This window comes from Nuphar pumila, chromosome 5, assembly GCF_984573655.1.
Source record: "Nuphar pumila chromosome 5, dmNupPumi1.hap1.1, whole genome shotgun sequence".
NCBI lineage: Eukaryota > Viridiplantae > Streptophyta > Magnoliopsida > Nymphaeales > Nymphaeaceae > Nuphar > Nuphar pumila.
This window is the reverse complement of record NC_143253.1, coordinates 12,725,046-12,747,374: the sequence shown is the minus strand read 5'-3', so window position 1 is coordinate 12,747,374 and position 22,329 is coordinate 12,725,046. Positions and strand designations below refer to the sequence as shown.

Sequence of the window (22,329 nt, the reverse complement as noted above, 5' to 3'; positions counted from 1 at the left end):
TAAAATTTTGGATGCTTTAATTGCCAGTTTTTACCATCTTCCCATGAAAAACCTCAGGGGTTTATGAATCAATAGGCATAAATGCATTCTAGGCATTAGGACAGGCATTTTCATAATTTTAAAATAAAAAGGCCATTCTGCAATGACTCTGAGTGCATCACACATAATGCAGCTATCGCAAAATGTTGCACTATTCCAAAAGCTGGCATCAGTCCGATTGATGTGTACCAGCATCATACATGAGAAGTGCTATCATAATTTAAGGAAATTGATTAGTCTTACTCATAGCATTCCTGATAGAAAATGATGACTCCAGAAAAAAATGAAGATATTCAAGTTCTTCTTCACGAAGTCCTACTCTGACAGCCCAATGGGTAATCTGCTTACAGAAACACGTTATTAGCACTTTTCCATCAACGGAATGGGAAGATTTTTCATCCTTCAACCCCACCAGCACTTTTCAACTTCCTCAAGTTGACTCGAAATAAGGTACGCAAAAAAAATCGTTTTCACTGCTTTGTCTAGTCACTAACCTATATCACTGCATCCCTTAATAGTTTTTCTCTAGACTCTTCCACTAAACTATATCACCTTTGGTTAGTTCACCAGTCGTTTTCCCCCCCAACATCCACCAGCAATCATGCCCCCATATCTTCCATTTTCACCTCATTCTTCACCCCATCCACTGGTTTGCCGGCCTTAAATGTATCATTTCCAATTACATGCACTAGTACACTTAGTACTGGTTTTCAAACTAGTTGTCAGCTCTTCCCCATTACATTCTAGAACTCAAATAAGTTTTACCACATGGTACCAAAAAAATGTATAGTAATAATAATTGTTCACAAAGATACATCTAATCAAACATGAAGTAGGATGCCAAGTTGTAACAATTCATTCCTTGAGTAACAGGAAGAGTTCTAATAAAGATGAACAGCATCAGACCTTTCTTTTAGTTAAATCTCGTGAGTTCTGGAGCCGGGAAGACTTTCTCCTGCTTAAATATAACAAATTATAAAATGAAAAACATATAAAAGTTTGTCCTAGAAGTAACACACGCTATAGTAGCACCAAAACACACAGCAAGGATTGAAATGTTTACAGCCTTAACATTATAACCTGGCCTCTATAACATACTTGAATCTACTATGCTTTACATTATTCACCAATAAACATGTCAAGGGAAATTATTACCCACTTATGCTTTGTGTAGGGGCAAATAATAAAGGGAGAAAGGGGAAGCAAATCTTACAAGCCAAATTTATGATCATGAAGAGAATGCGGTTGATATAACATAAAAGCATGTGCATCACTTCCCTAAAATTCACTACATGATATTAGAGCAAATGATGAAGGTAATTATTATTACAGTAACAGCACCCTTTTGTTTCTAGCAGCTAATAACTGAATCAACAGCTGACATCTATAGCAGAAATTCCACTCTTCCAGTGATGTATATGGAACTGATGGACATGAAAAAACAATACACAATTCCATGCAAAATGCCTAATCTAATATATATTTTCTGCTAAGTAAGCTATAGCAAATACATTTTTAAGTTCAAATTATGCAAACACCCAAAACTTTGACCTTTGAAGCCATTTAGAACGGTTTAGGAGATAAGACCATTTAGAACCTAATTAGTACTAAATTACAATGACCGAAATACCCCTAATATACATATATTTATATAATATACATATATCAGGTATATATATACATATACAATGTATTTTAACACTACCCGATGAGATCACCGAAAGTTTGTTAAGAATAAACAAACATAGAGGTAGAGGAAGAGCTTTGGTGAAGAAGTCCGCACTCTGAAATTAAGACTAAACATATGGTAAAGTAATCGTCCCCTTCAAATATTCTTCTCGAACATAGTGGCAATCCATCTCGATATGCTTTGTTCTTTCATAAAATGTATGGTTGTTGGCTATATATGGCACTTTAGTTGTCGCAACATAACTTTGAAGGTTCTAAAACATCGATACCGATATATGAAAGTAAGGATCTCATCCACACGACCTCGGCTGTTGTTGTATCCATCTCCCTATATTCAGCTTCTGTCGAGGATAAGGACACTTTCTACTACTTTTTGCGTCTCCAATAAATGATGGAATCACCTACAAACACACAAAAAACTATGGTTGAGTGTTGATTATTGTGATCTCCTCACCAGTCAGAATCAGTATAAGCAATGAGATCTAAAGATGATAAAGAGGATAGAAATAACCCTTTAGATATAATCTTCTTGATGTATCTTATTATTCTTAAAACGGCACTCATGTAAACAAATGTAGACGCATGTTAAAACTGACTTGCAATATGTACTGCATGCGCAATATTCAGTCTAGTAATGAATAATTACATTAATGACCTGATAAGTTATCGCCGATAAGAAGTTGGATTATCTAGCAGAACTCAGTCTTCATCTTTCATTTTAACATTACTTTAAGAGTGTCAGAATATTTTGTTTTTGTGATCCCCGATTGCACAACAATATCAGCTGCAAACTTTATTTGAGACAAAATGTATCCTCTTAGTGAATATGCTACTTTAATACCTAAAAAATATTTCTAAAAACTAATTTAAGTCATATCAAAAGATTTTTAAGCATAATTTTAATTTCTTCAATTTTAATCTAATCATTCTTAGTGATGAACAAATCATCAACATATAAGAGCAAAATGACAAGCAAAGTACCTATAGATCTTGCAAAAAAGTGCATTGTCAATATAACAAGATTTAAATAAAAAATTTAACATAGTTCCACTAAACCGATCATACCATGCTTTAGGGGCTTATTTAAGCTCATATAAAGTCTTTCGAAGATTAAGAACCATAACATTTGTAATAGTTAGACCAAAGGATCCATGTAAACTTCATTTAAATTTTCTTTTAAAAAAACATTCTTGACATCTAACTGATATATAGGTCATTTCCTAATGGATGCTACTACAACTAAAGTTTTAACGATGGTCATGCGAACAACTGGGGCAAAGGTTTCCTCATAATCTATATCATATTCTTGAGAATACTCGTTTGCAATTAATCTTGCTTTATGTCTTTTTAGAGATTCGTCACTCTTTGTTCTGACCTTAAATACCCATCTACATCCTATTGTCTTCTTTCCCTTAGGAAGATTTTGGACTTCCCAAGTATGTGCCTTATATAAAGCACCTAATTCTATTTTTATAGCTTTTACCCATTCTCTTATGTCTTTGGCTTCCTTATAGTTTGATGGTTCATGATATGAGTAGATTGCTAGAAGACATGCCCTATAGTTTGGAGAGAATGATTCATAGGAGACAAACCTATTTGATGGTCTAGGTATTCGTTTAGATCTTCTAACACTTGTCGACATACGTGAATTTACTTTCTTAAACATAAGTATGAAGTATTTTCATACTTTCAAATATTTCATAATATGGTTAAAAATAAGTTTCAAAACGATATTACCATTTTTCGCACAGATTCAGGGAGAGAGTTTTTATCCACAGATTTTAAAAATTATCTTAAGTCGCATGGCATCACACATCAAAGATCTTGTCCTTATACACCTCAACAAAATGAGCTGGCAGAACGTAAACATCGTCATATTATGGAAACCACTAGGACTTTATTAATAGCAAATCAAGTCCCGAAAGACTTTTGGGCAGAAGTTGTCTTAACTGCTACATATTTGATTAATAGGATGTCATCCTCTTCTTTACAAAATATCACTCCCATTGAAAAACTTATGAACATTTCTCCAGACTACTCTAGACTGAAAATATTTGGGTGCAAATGTTTCATATTTACCGACAAAAATGATAAACTTTTCTTTGTGCCTTTCTAGGATATGCTGAAAATCAGAAAGGTTATAGGTGTTTTGACTTAAAAAATAATAGATTATATGTGTCTAGAAATGTTTTCTTTCTCGAAAATGAGAGCTTCTTTGATTTTGAAAAACCAAAGACACTGAGTACTCTTTTTTGTTAGATCTGACATCAAAATCTGATGAATATGATCTCAACTTTGATAATGATCAAGGAATTATTGATCTTGATCATAATGTTGACAATGAAGTTCATAGAGACACTAGTATCCAATATTTCAGGCGACAAGGGTCTAATCCTCCATGTACACTTGAAAAATATTCTAACATTCCAGCTAGACAATCATCCCGAGTCTCGAGGCCTCCAGGAAAGTTTGTGTCATACAAAGTCCTTTTCACCTATATATAGGGCAGTCATTGCATTAATTCACTCATATGAAGAACCATCTACATATCTCAAAGCAAAAAATGATGTCAAATGGATAGAAACCATGAAAGCTAAATTAGATGCACTAGAAAAAACTTCTACATGGACTATTCAAAATCTTCCTCCAGGGAAGAAAACTATAGGATGTCGATGGGTTTATAAAATTAAAACCAAGAGTGATGGCACTCTTGAAAGACATAAAGCCTGATTAGTAGCCAAAGGTTATGCCCAAGAATATGGCATTGATTATGAAAAAACCTTTGCTCCTATGGCTCGTATAACAACTGTTAGAACCTTAATTGCCTTAGCTTCTATCAAGAAATGGTTCATTTTCCAAATGGATGTCAAAAATGTTTTTTTAAATGAAAAGCTAGTTGAAAAAGTATACATGGACTCCCCTCCTGGTCTGAGTATTCCTAAGGGAAAAGTCATTCGCTTAGAAAAAGCCCTTTATGGACTTAAACAAACACCAAAAGCTTGGTATGATAGGTTTAGTCGTGCTATGATTGATATTGGTTTTCAATTCGGTTCAACTGACACTGCTTTATTTGTTAAAACTTTTGATACAGAAATCATTGTGCTTCTTCTTTATATGGATGATATGATCATCACTGGAAGCGATAAACAGGGAGTTGAAACGATCAAAACACTTCTTAAATCTCATTTTGAAATGATTGATTTAGGCTTATTGAGATATTTTTTAGGCATTGAAGTTGCTTATTCTCCTAGAGGATATTTATTATCTCGGACTAAATTTGCTTTTGACATTGTTTTCAGGTCTAGTATTACTGATGATAAGAAAGTAGACACTCCAAAAGTTGTTAATGTTAATATGAAGATTAATGATGGAGAACTTCTTACCGATCTGACTCCTTACAGACAGCTTGTCGGGGCACTTTCCTATCTATCCATTACCAGACCAGATATAGCACATGTTGTTCACACAGCAAGCCAATTTCAACATGCTCCTACTTCTGTTCATATGGGATCAGTCATGCGTATTATCAGATACATCCAATCCTCTCTTTCACAAGAACTTTTCTTGTCTTCTTCATCCTCTCTTGATTTACTTGCATATACTGATGCCGATTGGGGAGGTGATCCCAATAACAGACACTCAACCACTGGTTTTTGTGTTTTTTAGGTGAATCATTAATCTCGTGGAAGTGCAAAAAGCAGCAGAAGGTATCTCTATCATCCACCGAATCTGAATACAGAATCATGGCAACCACGACCATGAAAGTAGTTTGGCTCCGACGACTGTTTGCTAACATGGGAGCTGAAACAACAAAAGCTTCACAGATATGCTGTGACAACAAAAGTGCGATCTACATTGCAAGTAACAAAACATTCCACGAACGTACCAAATACATCGAAATGGATTGTCACTACGTCAGAGAGGAATATCTACATGGAACAATTGATCTGCCATATGTTCAGAATATCAGTTAGCAGACTTCTTTACAAAGCTTCTTACTGCTCCCCGATTTCACTTTCTCTTAGACAAACATTCGCTCATTGTACCGTAAGTTTGAGGGGGAGTGTTAAAATGTAAACTTGTAAACATATATATATATATATATATTGTATTATTATATATATATAAATATTACTTTTTTCCTTTTTCTGTATTTTTATTTTTCTATTTTTTGTTTTTTGTCATCTAGTTCAATTTGAACTAGAATGACATAACTAGTAAGTCTTAGTTAAGACTTGACTAGCAATAGAGTCGTTGGTGAGTCCAATGACTCTATTGAGTCTCTAATTCTCTCCCTCTCTCATATTGTGTATATATAGGGGTACAACCCCTCTTGTAATGTACAGTGAATGCTTCTTAAGCATTGCCTTCTCCTTGTTCAGTAAAAGAATATTTTTATTCCTTTTTGTTTCCTTTTATACCCTTCTTAAGGGTTATGCTTAAATGTCTTGTTAAGACATCATTTCGAATCTCAGTTCGTGTTTGGAAGATCATCATCTCATTTCATCAAGAAGCCATAGAGATTTACCGGGATCGAAAATGCCAACAGAAGAAACAGCGACTCTGGCAGAGGAAGAAGTTCCTTTGAGGAGTGGTTGCAGTGCCTCCACCCACTGAGTTAGAGACATGTTTCCAATAGATGTCTCATTCGACTCCCTTGAAGATTCGACAGAAGCTACCTTCTTTTAATAAGGCCTTTTTAGCTTTGAACAATAAGTCTTGACATGTCCCGGTTCGCGATAATAATAGCAAATAACTTTTCTTTTTTCAAAGTCGCTTCCTTGCCTTTCATCATTTGTCCTCCCAACATGTGAGGGTTTGTATGTGTGAACATGATTACCCGGTCTAGACACGGCTAAAACTGTATCATCATCACTTTTGGTGACTCTTTTCTTGAGTCTATTCTCTTCTATACTTAGTTCTTCAATTGTGTCTTCAATGGAGGGGATCTTTCCCCGACGTAGAAGAGCGGATTTGGTTTATTCAAATTCTGACCTCAACCCATTAATAAATTTAAAAAAATGTTTCGCATTTACTTGATTTGTGCGAAGCTCAATGTTTTGTGGACAATGCCACTTTGGTTCAAGGAGAGTCAATTCTTCTCATAGCTCAGACAAGTTATTGCAGTATTCTCTAATACTTTTATCCCCTTGAATCATATTGCGGACTTTTTCTTGAAGATTACATATGTGGGCAATATCTTTAAGAGAGTACATTCTCTTGATGTATCAACACTAGATATAAGCCAAGACATGATCTTGGCATGGCCCATTCTCCATTCTTTCCACTTTTTCTCATATGTAGACATGGCATTGGCTTTTTCTACCTCTGAAAGATGTACTTATCCGCCTCCTTCTTTGGTGAGAATTAGTTTAGGTTCTTCATCGGTTTCATCCACTAATCCCTATAGACCTTTTCCCCAAATAAGGTGCTTCATGATAGAAGTCCATGTTACATAAATTGAATCGTTGAGTTTTATGGGATTAATGGTGACATTTTCATTGTCATCCATTTTACATACTTGGGAAGGAGAAGAGGGAAATAAACGAGTAAAAGAGGAGAATACTCTACCACAAAGAGCAAGAATAAGTAGCCCTCCAAGCTTTCAAGGCTACACACGATCACTCCTTCAAAGAGGCTTCACTCTCTTGAAAAAAACTTGAACGGCATGTTTCCCAATGCACACAAAGAAGTTTGTACCGATTGCTTCTACCAACCTTGATTTGATACCATGAAAGAAAATGAAACTCACAACCAAACTATCTCTTCACCACACACTCACGAAGAGGTTACAAGAACCACAAGGGTTCATACAAGCATAAGAACACATACTACCCGAAAAGGGTATTCAAAAGAAAAAGAATTTTATTAACTTGGGATACAATCCCACAAAAACCATAAAATACAAGGGGAAATAGTCCCCATATTTATAAAGGAGAATGAGAAGCCTTCAAGGGAGTCGTTGGACTCCCAACGGCTCTATTAGAGTTGTTGGGAGTCTAACGGCTCCCTTGAAAGATGCTTTTTGACTTTAGTCAAAAAGCACCTTTTTGACTAGTCAAAAAGGTGAGGCTTAAAAAGGTCCAAAAACAAAAAACTTGCCTAATTCTAGTTATGTTCTAAGATTAACTAAACTAAAAACTAACGAGGAAAAAGAGAAAGGTACTACAAGCCTTTGAGATTACATATGAGATATTATATGAGATTACATATTTTAACAGCTAACCCTTGATTGGTCAATCAAGTGGCCACCTCATTCAAAACCCATTCACAAGTGACCACATGGCATGTAGGCCTCTAAATAAAAATGGATCTAGATCTGGATCAAAAACCTATCCAATAGACCCAATACACCCTCTAGTACCTCAAAAGAAATCCTATTGGATACTAGAAATATCCGGATCCGTAAGATTCGGCTCCTATAAAAAATAAAAACACTACAATATTGTTCTAGGTTCCGAAAATCACAAAATAGGAACCAAGTGTGAGAATAAACTTTCTAAGATGTGAAGACCAGAATTCCCAAGGGATTTTGAAACTGAAATTACTAAAATGCCCTCAAGATCCGTTTGAACCCAAATGGGTCGAATTTGGATCGAATCTTTTCAGGTAAGCTTTCCCAGATCGCGTAATCTAGGTTCCGAAAATCACAAAATAGGAACCAAGTGTGAGAATAAACTTTCTAAGATGTGAAGACCAGAATTCCCAAGGGATTTTGAAACTGAAATTACTAAAATGCCCTCAAGATCCGTTTGAACCCAAATGGGTCGAATTTGGATCGAATCTTTTCAGGTAAGCTTTCCCAGATCGCGTAATCATTGGTGGATCCTCCGCTTGCTCCCTGTAGAGTGTGGAATGGCTTGGATGCTCTGCATCACAGAATTTAAGCATCCTGAATCACCTCTTTCTTTAATTTGGATATATACCAAGTTTAGGGTCATCCAATCGTCCGTGTGTTGCTCACATGCAGAATCAATGGCTACATTATTGGAGTTTTCTCAAATTCCTAGCAGGTTCAATGACCATAAAATTCCTAAATAGGATGAAATAATAAAAATCCTAGGAAACTTGTATTGTTTATTTCCTTAGCTGATGCTACAACAACAACAACTACGCCTTCATCCCAAAACAATTGGGGTCGGCGATATGAACCAAAAAAGAAAATCATTCTGGGTCTCCCACATGAATCCTTCTCCTCCAATCATTTCTATCCAATGACATGTCCTCTGTGAGGTTCAAAGCATTCAGATCCTTTCCTATCACCTCCATCCATGTCTTCCTAGGACTACCCCGACCTCTTTTAACTAATATATTTTCACATTTCTCCATCCTTCTAACTGGAGCATCATTAGGCCTTCGCCGAATATGTCCAAACCACCGTAAACGATTCTCTCTCATCTTATTTTCAATGGGTGCAACGCCTACCTTCTTTCGTATCTCCTCGTTCTGAATCTTATCTTTTATTGTATTTCCACACATCCATCTCAGCATACGCATCTCAGCTACACTCATTTTTTGAATATGATGTCTCTTGGCAGCCCAACATTCTGTACCATATAGTAAAGCGGGCCTAATAGTCGTCCTATAAAACTTTCCCTTCAACCGCAATGGCATTCTACGATCGCACAACACTCCAGTTGCACTTTTCCATTTCATCCACCCAACCTTTATCCTATGATTTACATCTCCATCAATTTCTCCATACTTTTGAATGATAGATCCCAAATATTTGAAACAATCATGCGCCGGTATTTCTTGCTCACCAAGCTTCACTACACTCCTGTCACTACTTCGTTGCTTACTAAACCGACATTCCATATATTCTGTCTTGCTCTTACTCAACTTAAAACCTATTGCTTCCAATGTCTGTCTCCATAATTCTAACTTAGCATTAACCCCAGCTCTAGTCTCATCAATCAAAACAATATCATCAGCAAACAACATACACCATGGCACATTTTCTTGAATTGATCTCGTAAGCTCATCCATCACTATAGCAAATAGGAAAGGGCTTAAAGCAGATCCTTGATGTAACCCAACCGTTATAGGAAAATTGGTTGTCACCCCTCCACAAGTGCGAACATTGGTTACTACTCCTTCATACATATCTTTAATTATACTAATGTACTTGAGAGAAACACCTTTCTTCATCATTGTCCACCAGAGAACGTCCCTAGGTACTTTATCGTATGCCTTCTCCAAATCAATAAAAACCATATGCAAATCTTTGTTCTTCTCTCTATTTCTCTCAATAAGTTGTCTAAGAAGATGTATAGCTTCCATAGTTGATCTTCCAGGCATAAAACCAAATTGATTCTCCGATATCATGACAATCTTCCTCAACCTAGACTCAATCACCCTCTCCCAAAGTTTCATAGTATGACTCATGAGTTTTATACCACGATAGTTTGTGCAATCTTGTATATCACCCTTATTCTTATATAGAGGCACCAAAGTACTCTTCCTCCACTCATTAGGCATCTTATTTGTCCGCCAAATCTTGTTAAAAAGATTTGTCAACCATTCTAAATCTTTCTCTCCCAAGCACTTCCAAGCCTCGATAGGTATACCACCTGGGCCAATTGCCCTTCTTGGTTTCATTTTCTTCAAAGCCTCTGCAATTTCTTTCTTTTGAATCTTGCGCATAAAGTCACGATTCATCTCATGAAAAGGAATGGAGAAGTCTCCAAGATCCTGAGCATGACTTTCATTAAATAGCTTATCAAAATAATCTTTCCATCTCTCCTTAATCTCCTCATCTTTGACTAAAACCCTTTGCGTTTCATCTTTGATACATCTAACCATACCCAAATCCCTCGATTTCCTATCTCTCATCTTTGCAAGCCTATAAATATCCTTCTCGCTCTCTTTGGTATCCAACTTGTCATAAACCTCCTTATATACCTTATCCCTCGCGTTCCGAACTACTTTTTTAGCTTCCTTCTTTGCTATCATATACTTCTCCAAATTCTCATTATCACGACTCTTATTTAGATTTCTATAACACTCTCTTTTAACCTTAATAGCTAATTTGACATCCTCGTTCCACCATGATGTATCCTTACCTAGCGGTGCACCGCCTTTAGACTCACCCGATACCTCCTTAGCCACCTTTCTCATGCCACCCGCTATCTTATTCTACATTGATTCTGAATTCTCCTCGAGACACCAATCAACTTCCTTAACTATCTGCTCTACAAACATTCCTTGTTTAGCTCCTTTCAGTGCCCACCACTTAATTCTAGGATCTATCCTATGTCTATCCCTTTTGCGGCATTGTCTAATTCTAAGATCTAAAATTAAGACTCTATGTTGTGTAGCTACACTTTCTCCCGGTATAACCTTACAATCGATGCAACAACCCCTATTTCTCTTTCTAAGTAGGAAAAAATCTATCTGACTCGTATTAACCCCACTTTTAAATGTTATTAGGTGAGACTCCCTCTTCCTAAACCAAGTGTTTGCTAAGATCATATCATAGGACAAACCAAAATCTAAAATTCTTTCTCCACTTTCGTTTCTTTCTCCTATACCATAGCATCCATGGATACTCTCAAATTCATCCCTACTAATGCCTACATGCCCATTAAGGTCACCGCCGATGAAAAGCTTTTCTCCATAAGATGCTAAGAACAAAAAAAATGAAGTTATATAACAGAGTAATTTGGCACAAGTGGCACTTTAAGTACAATAGTCATTCTCCATGCTCTAGATATAGCAAACATTTCTAAAAAGGATTTGCTCATGCCATGTACTAGCACATTAACATAAAGCTATTTTTTCTGAGAAAACACTGTAACTTATATAGATTACAAAATATTTCTAGTAATACCTATTCAAAAAAAAGAAAAAAGATAAAATAGATAAATTAAATAATGAAAAAACAACTAAAGATGACTAAACCTACTATCAAATATGTTAACATGAATTCAGGTAAAAGAATTGACCAGATAAATGCTATCCAGATAACTATATTGATGCAGCAGATACAGGTGAGTGTGGTATAAAACTAACGTCACAAGGTTACAACTGAAACACCACCAGTAGGACAAATGGAAAGATCTTAGGCATACCTCTCGAGCATATCACATGAAGAAGTTTGTTTTAAACTAGAAAGACAATGACTAGGACAAGGGAAATCACTGTCAACCATAATAGCCTTTTTGTTTCCAGCTTCATGCATAGAGGCTCTGTTAGGGGTGCACAATGCAGAATTCTTAACAGACAATCTAATTCTATCCCTTTCTTTTGGTTTATCCACACACCAATTTTGTGTTAAACCCTTCAACTTTGCAGAGTTAAGATATTGGAGTTCTTCATCAAATGCTGAGCCTGAGCTTCTACTACAAATACCTGGCTGACAGCAGAAAAATAATATAAACCATTTCATTCTTGAAGCTTTAGCTACTCCATACTTCATCAAAGACACCCAAGAAAAGAGCCAAATAACTCAATGTATGGTCCAGAATCTTGTCACCTTTTCAAATGTCCCCCGACGTGCATCAACTAAAGTTGAAGAAGAAAAGGCAGATGCAGAAGAATTCTGGGCAGATCCATGTAAAGAATCTGCAGAACAATGAAATGTCACATTCTAACAACAGCACCCAAGCTGTCCAAAATAGAAGCAAACACTCAACTGGTATATATCATAGTCACAGATATAAGTGATATATTCAAAAATCATGATATTATTTCTGTACTTTTAGCAAATGATATTATCAGTAGAATATCATGATATTTTGAAAATATCGCCAATTTGATAATATCACGAGAATATCGTGATATTCTTGTGATAATAACGTGTGATCAATTATTGTTACTGCTTTTACTTATTTTCTACATCTTAAATGTGTTTTTCTTCTTTAGTTTGCATTTTTTACATTTTTACTTTATATGTATTTTATTATCTAAACATGATATTTTCTTATTTTTGTTATGTTATAGTTTTTTTAGTTTTTTAGGCCCCAAGATTTATCAAGAAAAACCTATAATATCGCGAGAAACAACCTCGCCGCAATAACTGATACCGTTATTTGTGACTATGGTATATATACATGTAGAAAACTTGAAATTTGAAAACCTAATACTATCATAAGAATGAAAATGTCTGAACAACTTATCACTTTCTAGTTTCATAGTTCCAGCACACCACATGCACAAATAAAACAACAAAATTATGAACATGAAGACAGCCAAAAAATTATTGCATTTCTGGAAATATATAATAATTGAGAAACAATAGGCGAGTAGAAGAGTGAAAGCCATTTATCAGCCATTTAATTTATATATGATTTCTAACTACCAAATTCCCTTCCAATTCATGTGCAGACAGCCAAATAAATGGAACCATTGGATAGATAAATTGCATATGAAGAAGCCAAGCTAAAAATGTCTAACCAGATAAGTTGATATCAAATGCCACCAGCAAAGCAAAGAATAAATTGTAACTCTTTTACAGTCACTATTCTCAGTCCATCACATCCATTCTTACAACTCAACTGGGAGTGATCAAATGCATCATAATGAAGTCACTTGGATTGTTAGAATATCAGCCATTATGACTGCTATCATGCTATGTCACCTGGGTACGGTGCGGGTATGGAGGGTATGACATGGAAATTCCAAAAAATGTGGGTACGTTGATATATATATATATATATATATATATATATATATATATATATATATATCACATAAATACAAAATAAACTGAATAATATCTAAACATATATGTTATATCTAAAATATATATTATATACTGAAAATATAATTATAAATTATAAATTATAAATTAAATACAAATTTGTATGGTACGGAGTAACGGAGGGTAAAATGGTGTGTCCGGGTGTCGACACGGGTATGGAGGGCTAAATGGAGTGTCCGGGTACCATAGCTATCATGGGTTACTTTTACTAATGAGGTAAGTTACATAATAGGACAAAAATATCCACATTGGCTTCTCAAGAAATGTAGTAATGAGCAATGGAGGTTAAATGATGCTCATGACATTGAATATCCAGTATCCACCATGATCAAACTCGCATGTTCATTCTATAAGAAGATGAAAACCCGATGCCTTTTAAATCATCATTAAACAGAAAAGTATTCAAAAAGCACACCAGACCATGTAGAAGCCAAAGAGGGTAGGCCTAAGATAATTGACAAACATATCTTTGACATGCTTTGCATACCCGTGATCGCATAATTAATGCCAACTGTGGTGAGGTTTTTGATATAGGTTTATAGAGTAAAAGAAGGAAAACATAGTGTCATGAGAAAAACTACGGCAATACTTTGATCCAGATATAGTCAGTAGTAAGATTAGTTAAAGCTTTAGCTTGAATCTCACAACACATGAAGTTTCTTGATCATTGCTTTTTCCAACTGTGAGGAGAGAAAATATCAGAACTCTGAGAATAAGCATAAATATATAATGATAAGATAAATAGAAGCCACTATGGATTATGGACCAAATGTACAAGACCTTGGTGGCATTAAGCATAGCAACATTAGCACAAGAGATCATGAAATGAGTGCACAAGCTAGCAAGTGATATATTATCAAGCTGCAAATTGGCATTTCATTGGTAGTAGTGAGTCTGGCATTATCTATGGGGTATCATACAGTATATTTCATATGAGAGCAATATCTCGATCTAGAATCAGTTGTAAATGCGAAAAACAATGTGGAATTCTTCCACCAAACAAACTTCATCTAGTTTTTACAGATGGCAAACATGCAATGTTGTCAGAATCATATAGAAATTGATAAAGGGAATCGGACAATTCCAATTTTGAACCGAATTGAGCTGAATCGGCTAATTTTTAACCAGAAAATGACATGCGTAAAAAATATTAGAATAATATTCAAACTATTAAACAACTATTTTAAATTATTTTTAGAATTTATTTAAAAATAAGCCAAATCAGCTCGGTTTCATATCGATTTTTGGCCAATGATACTAACATTGTAAACATGTCCATGATCATCTCAAGTTACGAACACGGCAACAGTATAAATAAGAAACAATGATGCTGGTATAAAAAAGAACTTCACAATCTTATGGTTTAAGCTTAAATGTTCATGAATTTTCATCTCTTTCAATCCAAGTGGCAAGCAAAAACGTTGTTCTGTGGGCTCCCAACTGCACTAAAGGTGTATGGTGCATCTCTTGATAGAATACTTTAGTAAGATCACCTGCAAGGTAAATTCTCTTCGCAATTTCAAAACTGGAAGATATTCACATTACAGATGGGCACATACCACCATAAATAACATAAAAAATAAAAGATGCTGCCATTGAGATCATACAACTATGGATCTTGTTCACAAAAGTTAGCTAAAGTCCCTTGAGTACTATATTTTTGTGCATATACATTCACTCAACCTATCATGTGAAAAAGTCAAGCTCGCATGAATGAAGGATGACTAAACGCATCTTGTCTGATAGACATCATGCACCAATTCTGCTAAGAAATTTGAGCTGGACTACATGGCCACAGAAAGGATTGTCAACCTAATTGCAGGGCCACCAGTTCAATTCGAAACTGAGATTGCATGATTAAACTATAATATAGATCTGTGTAACTAATAAAGCCATCTTATTCAGTTTGAGATGTTTAAATTGTTTTAGAAATAGATTTTATTAAGAAATACTTGTTTCTGTTTCATAAAATACATTACTGAGCATTCAAGAAAATTTGTACAAGGTCACATTCAAGTCTTAGGCAAATTCCTCCATCTTGATGATGCTCACTCCCAATAACACCGGAGACCAGAGGGGAACTTGCCCCGACCAAACAGAAACACAATACCATAAATTATTGGATTACAGAAAACAAATAATTACTGTATGTTATATTTAATGCATGCAATTGCTAAAAAAATAATTACTGTATGCTATTTTTACTCAGAGATATTATACAGTAATTATTTAATGCATGCAATTTTACATTCTTACCTTTGCTTCTCAGGTAATCCATTCGCGTGGATTGCTCAAAGCTAGTGGAATCCTGTGAACAGAAGATAATATTGTTTAAATATTAGTTATCTCAGACCAAGATTACCATTGCATACTAAACTTTTAAGAAACAGGATTTCTTCAAAATCAGGTCACCAGACATGCAAAACTCCCAAAGCATATATTGCTTGAGTGCCACAAAAGTTGTTTTGAAATGTCTATCATGATGAACCATTATCCTGATAGAAATTTTCTTTTGCCCTGTCTAATGTACAAAGGCGTACATCACATAGCAGATAAGAAACTACTCAAAAACTAGTTGAGAGAGAAGAAAGATAGATGCAGCAGAGTCAAAAAGCATACAGTTCAATTCTTTTCCATTCCTTCTTTTCCATGAGAGATATAAAGGACATGATTTTTGCACATAGAAAATATTCATTTTCACGCAAAATCCATGAAAATGTGCACTAGTCATCTATGTCACATGGATACGACTGTGGATATGGGGATACAGCCATTTTTATGGAGATTCCAATATAACTAGTATTGAGACGAGAACCTGAATATCCAGATCTGGATCTGGTTGAGAGTCCAGATCCATTTTACGTCATATAGAGTCCTTTATGTTGTAAACTTTCTGTGTTACTCTTTTGCCCTTTTATTTGTATTATATTAGCGATAAACATTGGGGCAATATTGTAAAGTGTGAAGTTTGTTACTATAAAAGAAGGCCAGCCCACACATCTCCCTCTCTTGAGGAACGTTTTACAAAAAAATAACCTTCTTCTTTTATTTCTTATTTTGCGGTAAATCTAGTTCAAAGATCGTGAGGCATATTTTATTATGGTATCAGAGCAGAGCTGATTGATCAAATTTCTTTCAGGCAGTGTTGTTAAAAATGTGCTTCAAGGCGCAAAAAGCATGCCTCGACTCAAGGCGAGGCCCTTTTTTCCTTTAGGCACATGCAAATAGCGCAAAATCCCTAAGGCACACACCTCATGGGTTATGAGGCATGCGCCTCATGGTGAGGCGTGCCTTGACCAAAATTTAGGGTTGAGCCCAACCCTAAATAGGGTCGGGCCTCTCACCTCTCCCTCTTTTTCGCCTCTCGACTCACTCTCCCTGGCTCTTGACTCTTCCTTTTCTCTCTCGCCTGTCAACTCCCCCACTCTCAGTCACCTCACCCTCTCGGCTCTCCCTCTTCTTTCTCGCCTCTCGTTTCTCCTCTTTGTCTGCATCTCGCCTCTCTCGCTTTCTCACCTCTTGACTCCCTCTCTCTCTCTCTCTCAGGTCTCGTTTCTAAGAAGAAGTAGTCTAGCTCGACTCTCTCCTTGTAGGTGCTTTTTTTCTGTATTGATGATTCTTTTGTAATTATATCATTTTTTCTGTATTGATGATTTTTTTCAATGTGTTGTTGCCTACTGTAATCTGAATCATGCTTTTTTCCGTATTAATAAATTTTTTGTAATTATATTGTTTTTTTATATTGATGATTTTTTCAATGTTGTTGATGTTGTCCAATGCAATCTGAATCATGCTTTTTTTCTATATTGATTATTTTTTTGCAATTACATCATTTTTTCAGTATTTATGATTTTTTTCAATGTTGTTGTTGTTGTCTATCTAGAAGAGCAGATGGGCCTTAGATGCAATTTGAATCATGCTTTTTTGTATTGATGATTTTTTTTCTAAATCTTTTAATTATATCATTTTTTCTATATTGATGATTTTTTCAATGTTGTTGTTGTTGTCTATCTAGAAAAGCAAATGGGCCTTAGATGCGAGATTTTTTTTCTGTATTGATGATTTTTTTCTGAATCTGTAATTTTATAAAAAAGAAGCAAAAAACTCAAAACAAGTCATTTGCTTATTTTCTATTATTATTGGTTGTTGTTTATTTTCTATTAATAAAGCATTTCTTTTTCGCCTCGCTTTAGTTTTTGGTGGAACGCTATGCTACACCTCAACGCTTTTCACAACATTGCTTCCAGTTATAGATCTTGAATTGCTTTCTAGATAGCCTTTTTAAAATCTTTTCCCAGTCCGCAACGTATTAGGGTGCAACCTAAACACTTTTGGAAGAGTCTCACCAACCCAAGTGTTGGACCATTGTTCATGGACGTTTATGTCTTGTCCCTCTCTTGTTTTGTGTTTCTTTCCTCTTTTTTTATCTTTATATCAGATCTAATCAATCTGGTTTATATATGTCATCCTTCTTGATCAAATCTTGTCAGGATGTGATAAATCCTCTCTTCTTGGTTCTTTTGCATCTGATTATCAGATCTGGCGTTAAATCAGTTTCTGATATTTTTTTATCTAGTTTGTTAGCAAAACTGCTATTCTCTTCTTGATATTAGATCTGAATATCGTGAGTTTCGGTGGACTCGATCTAATTTTCTCAATATTCTAAAACTTGTCCTTGATTCAAATTGATATCAAGTCTTATTAGATGTAGATATCATCAGTTTCTGTCTATATTTGGACTGGGCATTTCTTTCTCATTATATATATATATATCAACTTCTTATTTTGACCTACTTCTATATATACAAAGTATCTTGGTTCAAGGCTTAGTAACCAATGTCCGCACTTGTGGAGGGGTGACAACCAATTTTCTTATAATGGTTGGGTTACATCAAGGATCTGCTTTAAGCACTTTCCTATTTGCTATAGTGATGGATGAGCTTGAAAAGAAGTGTATTCTCCTGTTACGGGTCACGGGTCTGGAGATCCAGACCCGTGATCATTAACGTGTCATTAATGGCACTGTGTGTAATTTATCTTATTGTAAAAAGGGCACTTTTGTACCCTAGTCATATACTTTGTATGTGCAGCCGACTCTGCGTATTGGGGGTTATTGGCTTTTTTCATTTTCTGCTCTCTCTCTCTCTCTTTCCCTGTCTCTCACCTCTCACGAGTGGATTAAAATCTAACATGGTATCAGAGCTACGCTGCAGCTGAAGCTGGAATCGATCCAAAAAGGTACGTCTGAAAGATCCCTTTCTCCTCGATATTTTTTTTTCTTCTTAAGTCAAGAAAAATACTTTTGTTTTCCTCAATCTCGTCTGCATCTCTTTTCTGGTTTCCCCTATCTCGTGGTTTCCCCAATCTCGTCTTTCCCAATCTCGTGGTTTGCCCATTTCCCAATCTCGTGGTTTCCCCAATCTCGTCATTCCCCAATCTCGTATTTCCTAATCTCGCGGTTTTCTGGTTTCCCAATCTCGTGGTTTCCCCAATCTTTTGTTTTCCCCAATATCGTTTGCACTTGTTTTCCATCTCCATCAACAAGGCTTCCTTTTTATCGAGAGCACGTGTTAGTTCAGTAAGTGCCCTTATATCAGCTTTTGTTGCCTCTATTTGTGCAAGAGTACAAGGTTGATTGGATATTGCTTGTTGTGCCACAGAAGAAACTTCATTTCTTCTCCTTCTTGTCTGAGTTACCCAGCTGAATATCTCTTCATTCTGCCTTTCCTATATTTTGCTAGTTGTCTTTGATCACAGCGTGACCTAATCACACAATCGGGTTTTATTTTGATTCAGCCACACTGCTTTTCGTTTCACAGTGTGAATTCATATTCACGTTTTTTTTTTTAATTTCTGCTTTTCGTTTCACAATCCAATATTCAATCACTTATGAAAAATCAGAAATCTGACAAATTTTTAATTTCTGCTTCAAATTCAGCCACTGTCGTCGGCCATTGATCTGAATTAGTTTCTGGAAAAAAAAAGGTCACAGAAACTGTAGACAGACTGTGTTAAACACATTCTTAACATTGTAAACCATGGATTCATTTCCTAGTCAGTCGGTTCTTTCTTCAAGTTTCCTCAGTCAACTCGTGTCTGAAAAATTAAACAATGGTAACTTCTTGACTTGAAAGAGACAAATCATACCTTTTATTAGGAGTCAGGATCTTTCTGGACATCTGGATGGATTTATTTCAGTTCCTCCTGAATTCATATCACAAGAAGAAAGGGACAATAAAGGGGAACCTACTACAGTATATGTTAGAAATCCTGAATTTGTGGCTTGGATGAAAAGAGACCAAGCGTTTGTTGCTTATATCACATCTGCTTATATCACATCTACACTATCATAAGAGGTACTTGTAGAAATTCCAGATGACTGTACTGCCATGCAACTTTGGAACAGACTTGTTCAGACATACTCACAGGTTTCTCAGGCCAGAATTATGTTTCTTAAAAGAGAATTTCAAATGTTAAGAAAGGATTCCATGACCATCATGGAATACTTGAACAAAATGAAGGTTATCACAGATCAACTTGCAGTTGTTGGAAGTACAGTAACTGATAAAGATTTGGTACAGCAAACTCTCAGTGGATTGGGACACAACTATCATATGATTGTTACTTCATTGTTATGTTTACCTGAGCTCCCCAACTTTGAAGATCTGCGTGCAAAATTGTTACAATATGAGATGAACCTAAAGGGGTTTTCTGAAGAATCATCTATGCATACCGGGGCACAAGAAGTTCTTGCTACAGGGGTTATTTATGCACGAGGACGAGGAAGCTATGATATCAAGGGAAAAGGAGGACAAGGAAGAAATGGTCAAGGAGGTCGTGGATTATTACCTACACCCAACACATATACCAACTCACAAAGACAGAGGCCAATCCCTACATGCTTTCTATGTAATAAAAGGAGACATATCAAAGCTAATTGTTGGTTCAATCCTTTAAATAAAGGAAAATCAATCCAAACTGAAGCAAAAAGAAACACAGACAGTACAAGGACCAATGGAGAAGTAAATGAGTTATTGTTGTCAGCTTTAGCAGAATTGAATCTGAAACAAAATGAGCAAGGTACTTGGTACGTGGACTCTGGCGCGGCGACTCACGTTACTGGTGATGCAGGTAAGCTCCTAAAACTTGTTTCTTACATTGGTAAAAGCAGTATAGTTACTGAAGATGGATCACACCACTCTATCTCTCATATTGGAAACTCCATTATACCCCTATCGGAATCTTCTATCAATCTTTCAAAAGTCCTTTATGTTCCTAAAATCAGGAAAAACATCGTTTCAGTTTCTAAACTTGTTGATGATATCAAAGCCTCAGTTGAATTTACTCTCTCTTCTGTTCTTGTCAAGGATCTCTGCACGAAGAAAACGTTCGCTAGAGGAAAACGACAAGGCAATATGTATGTCTTTCAAGAAAATCCTTCAGCATATATTCGCTCTGCAGATCCAAACTTGAAGCTCCAATCATCGTTGCCTTCTGAAAATTCTACTTGTGTCTTCAGTGTCTCTGAAATCAATAAGCCAAATCTTTGGCATGGTCGTCTAGGTCATTGCAGTAGTAGTTTCATTGAAAAGCTTGTTTCAAATAACCTCATTTCCAAGTCAAGTTTAAGAATAAATGTCGATGACAACAAATGTTCTAGTTGTCTCTTATGTAAGAGTCATGTCTTACCGTTTCATTCTATTAATAAAAGAGCTTCAAGACCTTTTGAGACTATTTGTTCCGATGTTTGGGGGCCTGCTCCAGTTGCTTCCATATCTGGAACAAGATATTACCTTTTGTTTGTTGACAGTTATTCTCGTTATTCTTGGATATTTTTCATGAAACACAAATCTGAGACCTTCAAGTTGTTCCGAAACTTCCATTCCTTTGTCAAAAACCAATTTTCTGAAAACATCCTTAGTTTCCAATGTGACGGATGAGGTGAATTTTCTTCCATTGACTTTACTAACTTTCACCAAAGTAACGGGATAAGGAAAAAGGTGTCTTGCCCACACACACCTCAGCAGAATGGGATTGCTGAAAGAAAGCATCGCCATATTGTTGAGAGTGCGATGAGCATGATGCATGACAGCAGTCTCCCGATCACTTTATGGACAGAGGCTTTTCATTCTGCAGTTCACGTGATAAATCGTTTGCCCATGACTATTTTGGAAAACAAGTCTCCTTACTTGTGTCTTTTTGGTGTACATCCCAACTATCATGATTTGCATGTGTTTGGTTGTTTATGCTATGTTCATGTTGATAGTTCAATGAGACATAAGTTTCAGGACAAGGCTCTGAAGTGCAGGTTTGTGGGTTATGTCGATGACTATAAAGGGTACAGGTGCTATGATCCAGTGAGCAAGCGCATCAAAATATCAAGAAATGTCATCTTCGATGAATTGAATTTTGATTGTCGATATACTAGTTCTTCAGAATCAAAACCTGAAGTTGAGGCTTATTATCCTTGGTTGAATTATGAACTTCTCCCCGGAACTAGTGAGGTTTGCTCGAATTGTACTCAAAAGAATAAGGAATCTATGTCTGCTAATGAAGTGGTTGCTCATGAAAATACAGACCCAACTTCGAATCCACAAAGGTATAAAGGTCTTGTCTACGCTCGACGAGAAAGAGAGCCACCCACCATAGTTAATTCAGACATGGTCACATCCTCTACATCCAATATTGTTGATAATAGAAGATCCACACGTACTCGTCATCCAATTGAAAGATGGGTCAGTTATGAAAATTTATCATTGGATTTTCAACTCTTTCTAACAGCATTGAATAAAGAAGATGAACCCACAACGTTCTTTCAAGCATCAAATTCCAGAAGATGGATTGAAGCAATGAATGAGGAGATGGAAGCTCTACATGAATGTGGTATGTGGGATGTC

The 22,329-nt window shown here is 35.8% G+C and overlaps 1 protein-coding gene across 2 annotated transcripts in view; it reads right to left on the bottom strand.

The window, feature by feature from the left end:
- The window catches only part of ULP1D (UB-like protease 1D), a 113,019-nt gene that overhangs the window by 75,415 nt on the left and 15,275 nt on the right, over positions 1 to 22,329 (bottom strand). For both annotated transcript variants that reach the window (XM_090005600.1, XM_090005601.1), the window contains exons 2-5: positions 15,689 to 15,740; positions 12,206 to 12,294; positions 11,802 to 12,085; positions 946 to 994 (exon numbers count right to left, since the gene is read on the bottom strand). In XM_090005600.1, the coding sequence (XP_089861726.1) occupies positions 946 to 994; positions 11,802 to 12,085; positions 12,206 to 12,294; positions 15,689 to 15,740 (474 nt within the window). The remainder of the gene's footprint in view (positions 1 to 945; positions 995 to 11,801; positions 12,086 to 12,205; positions 12,295 to 15,688; positions 15,741 to 22,329) is intronic.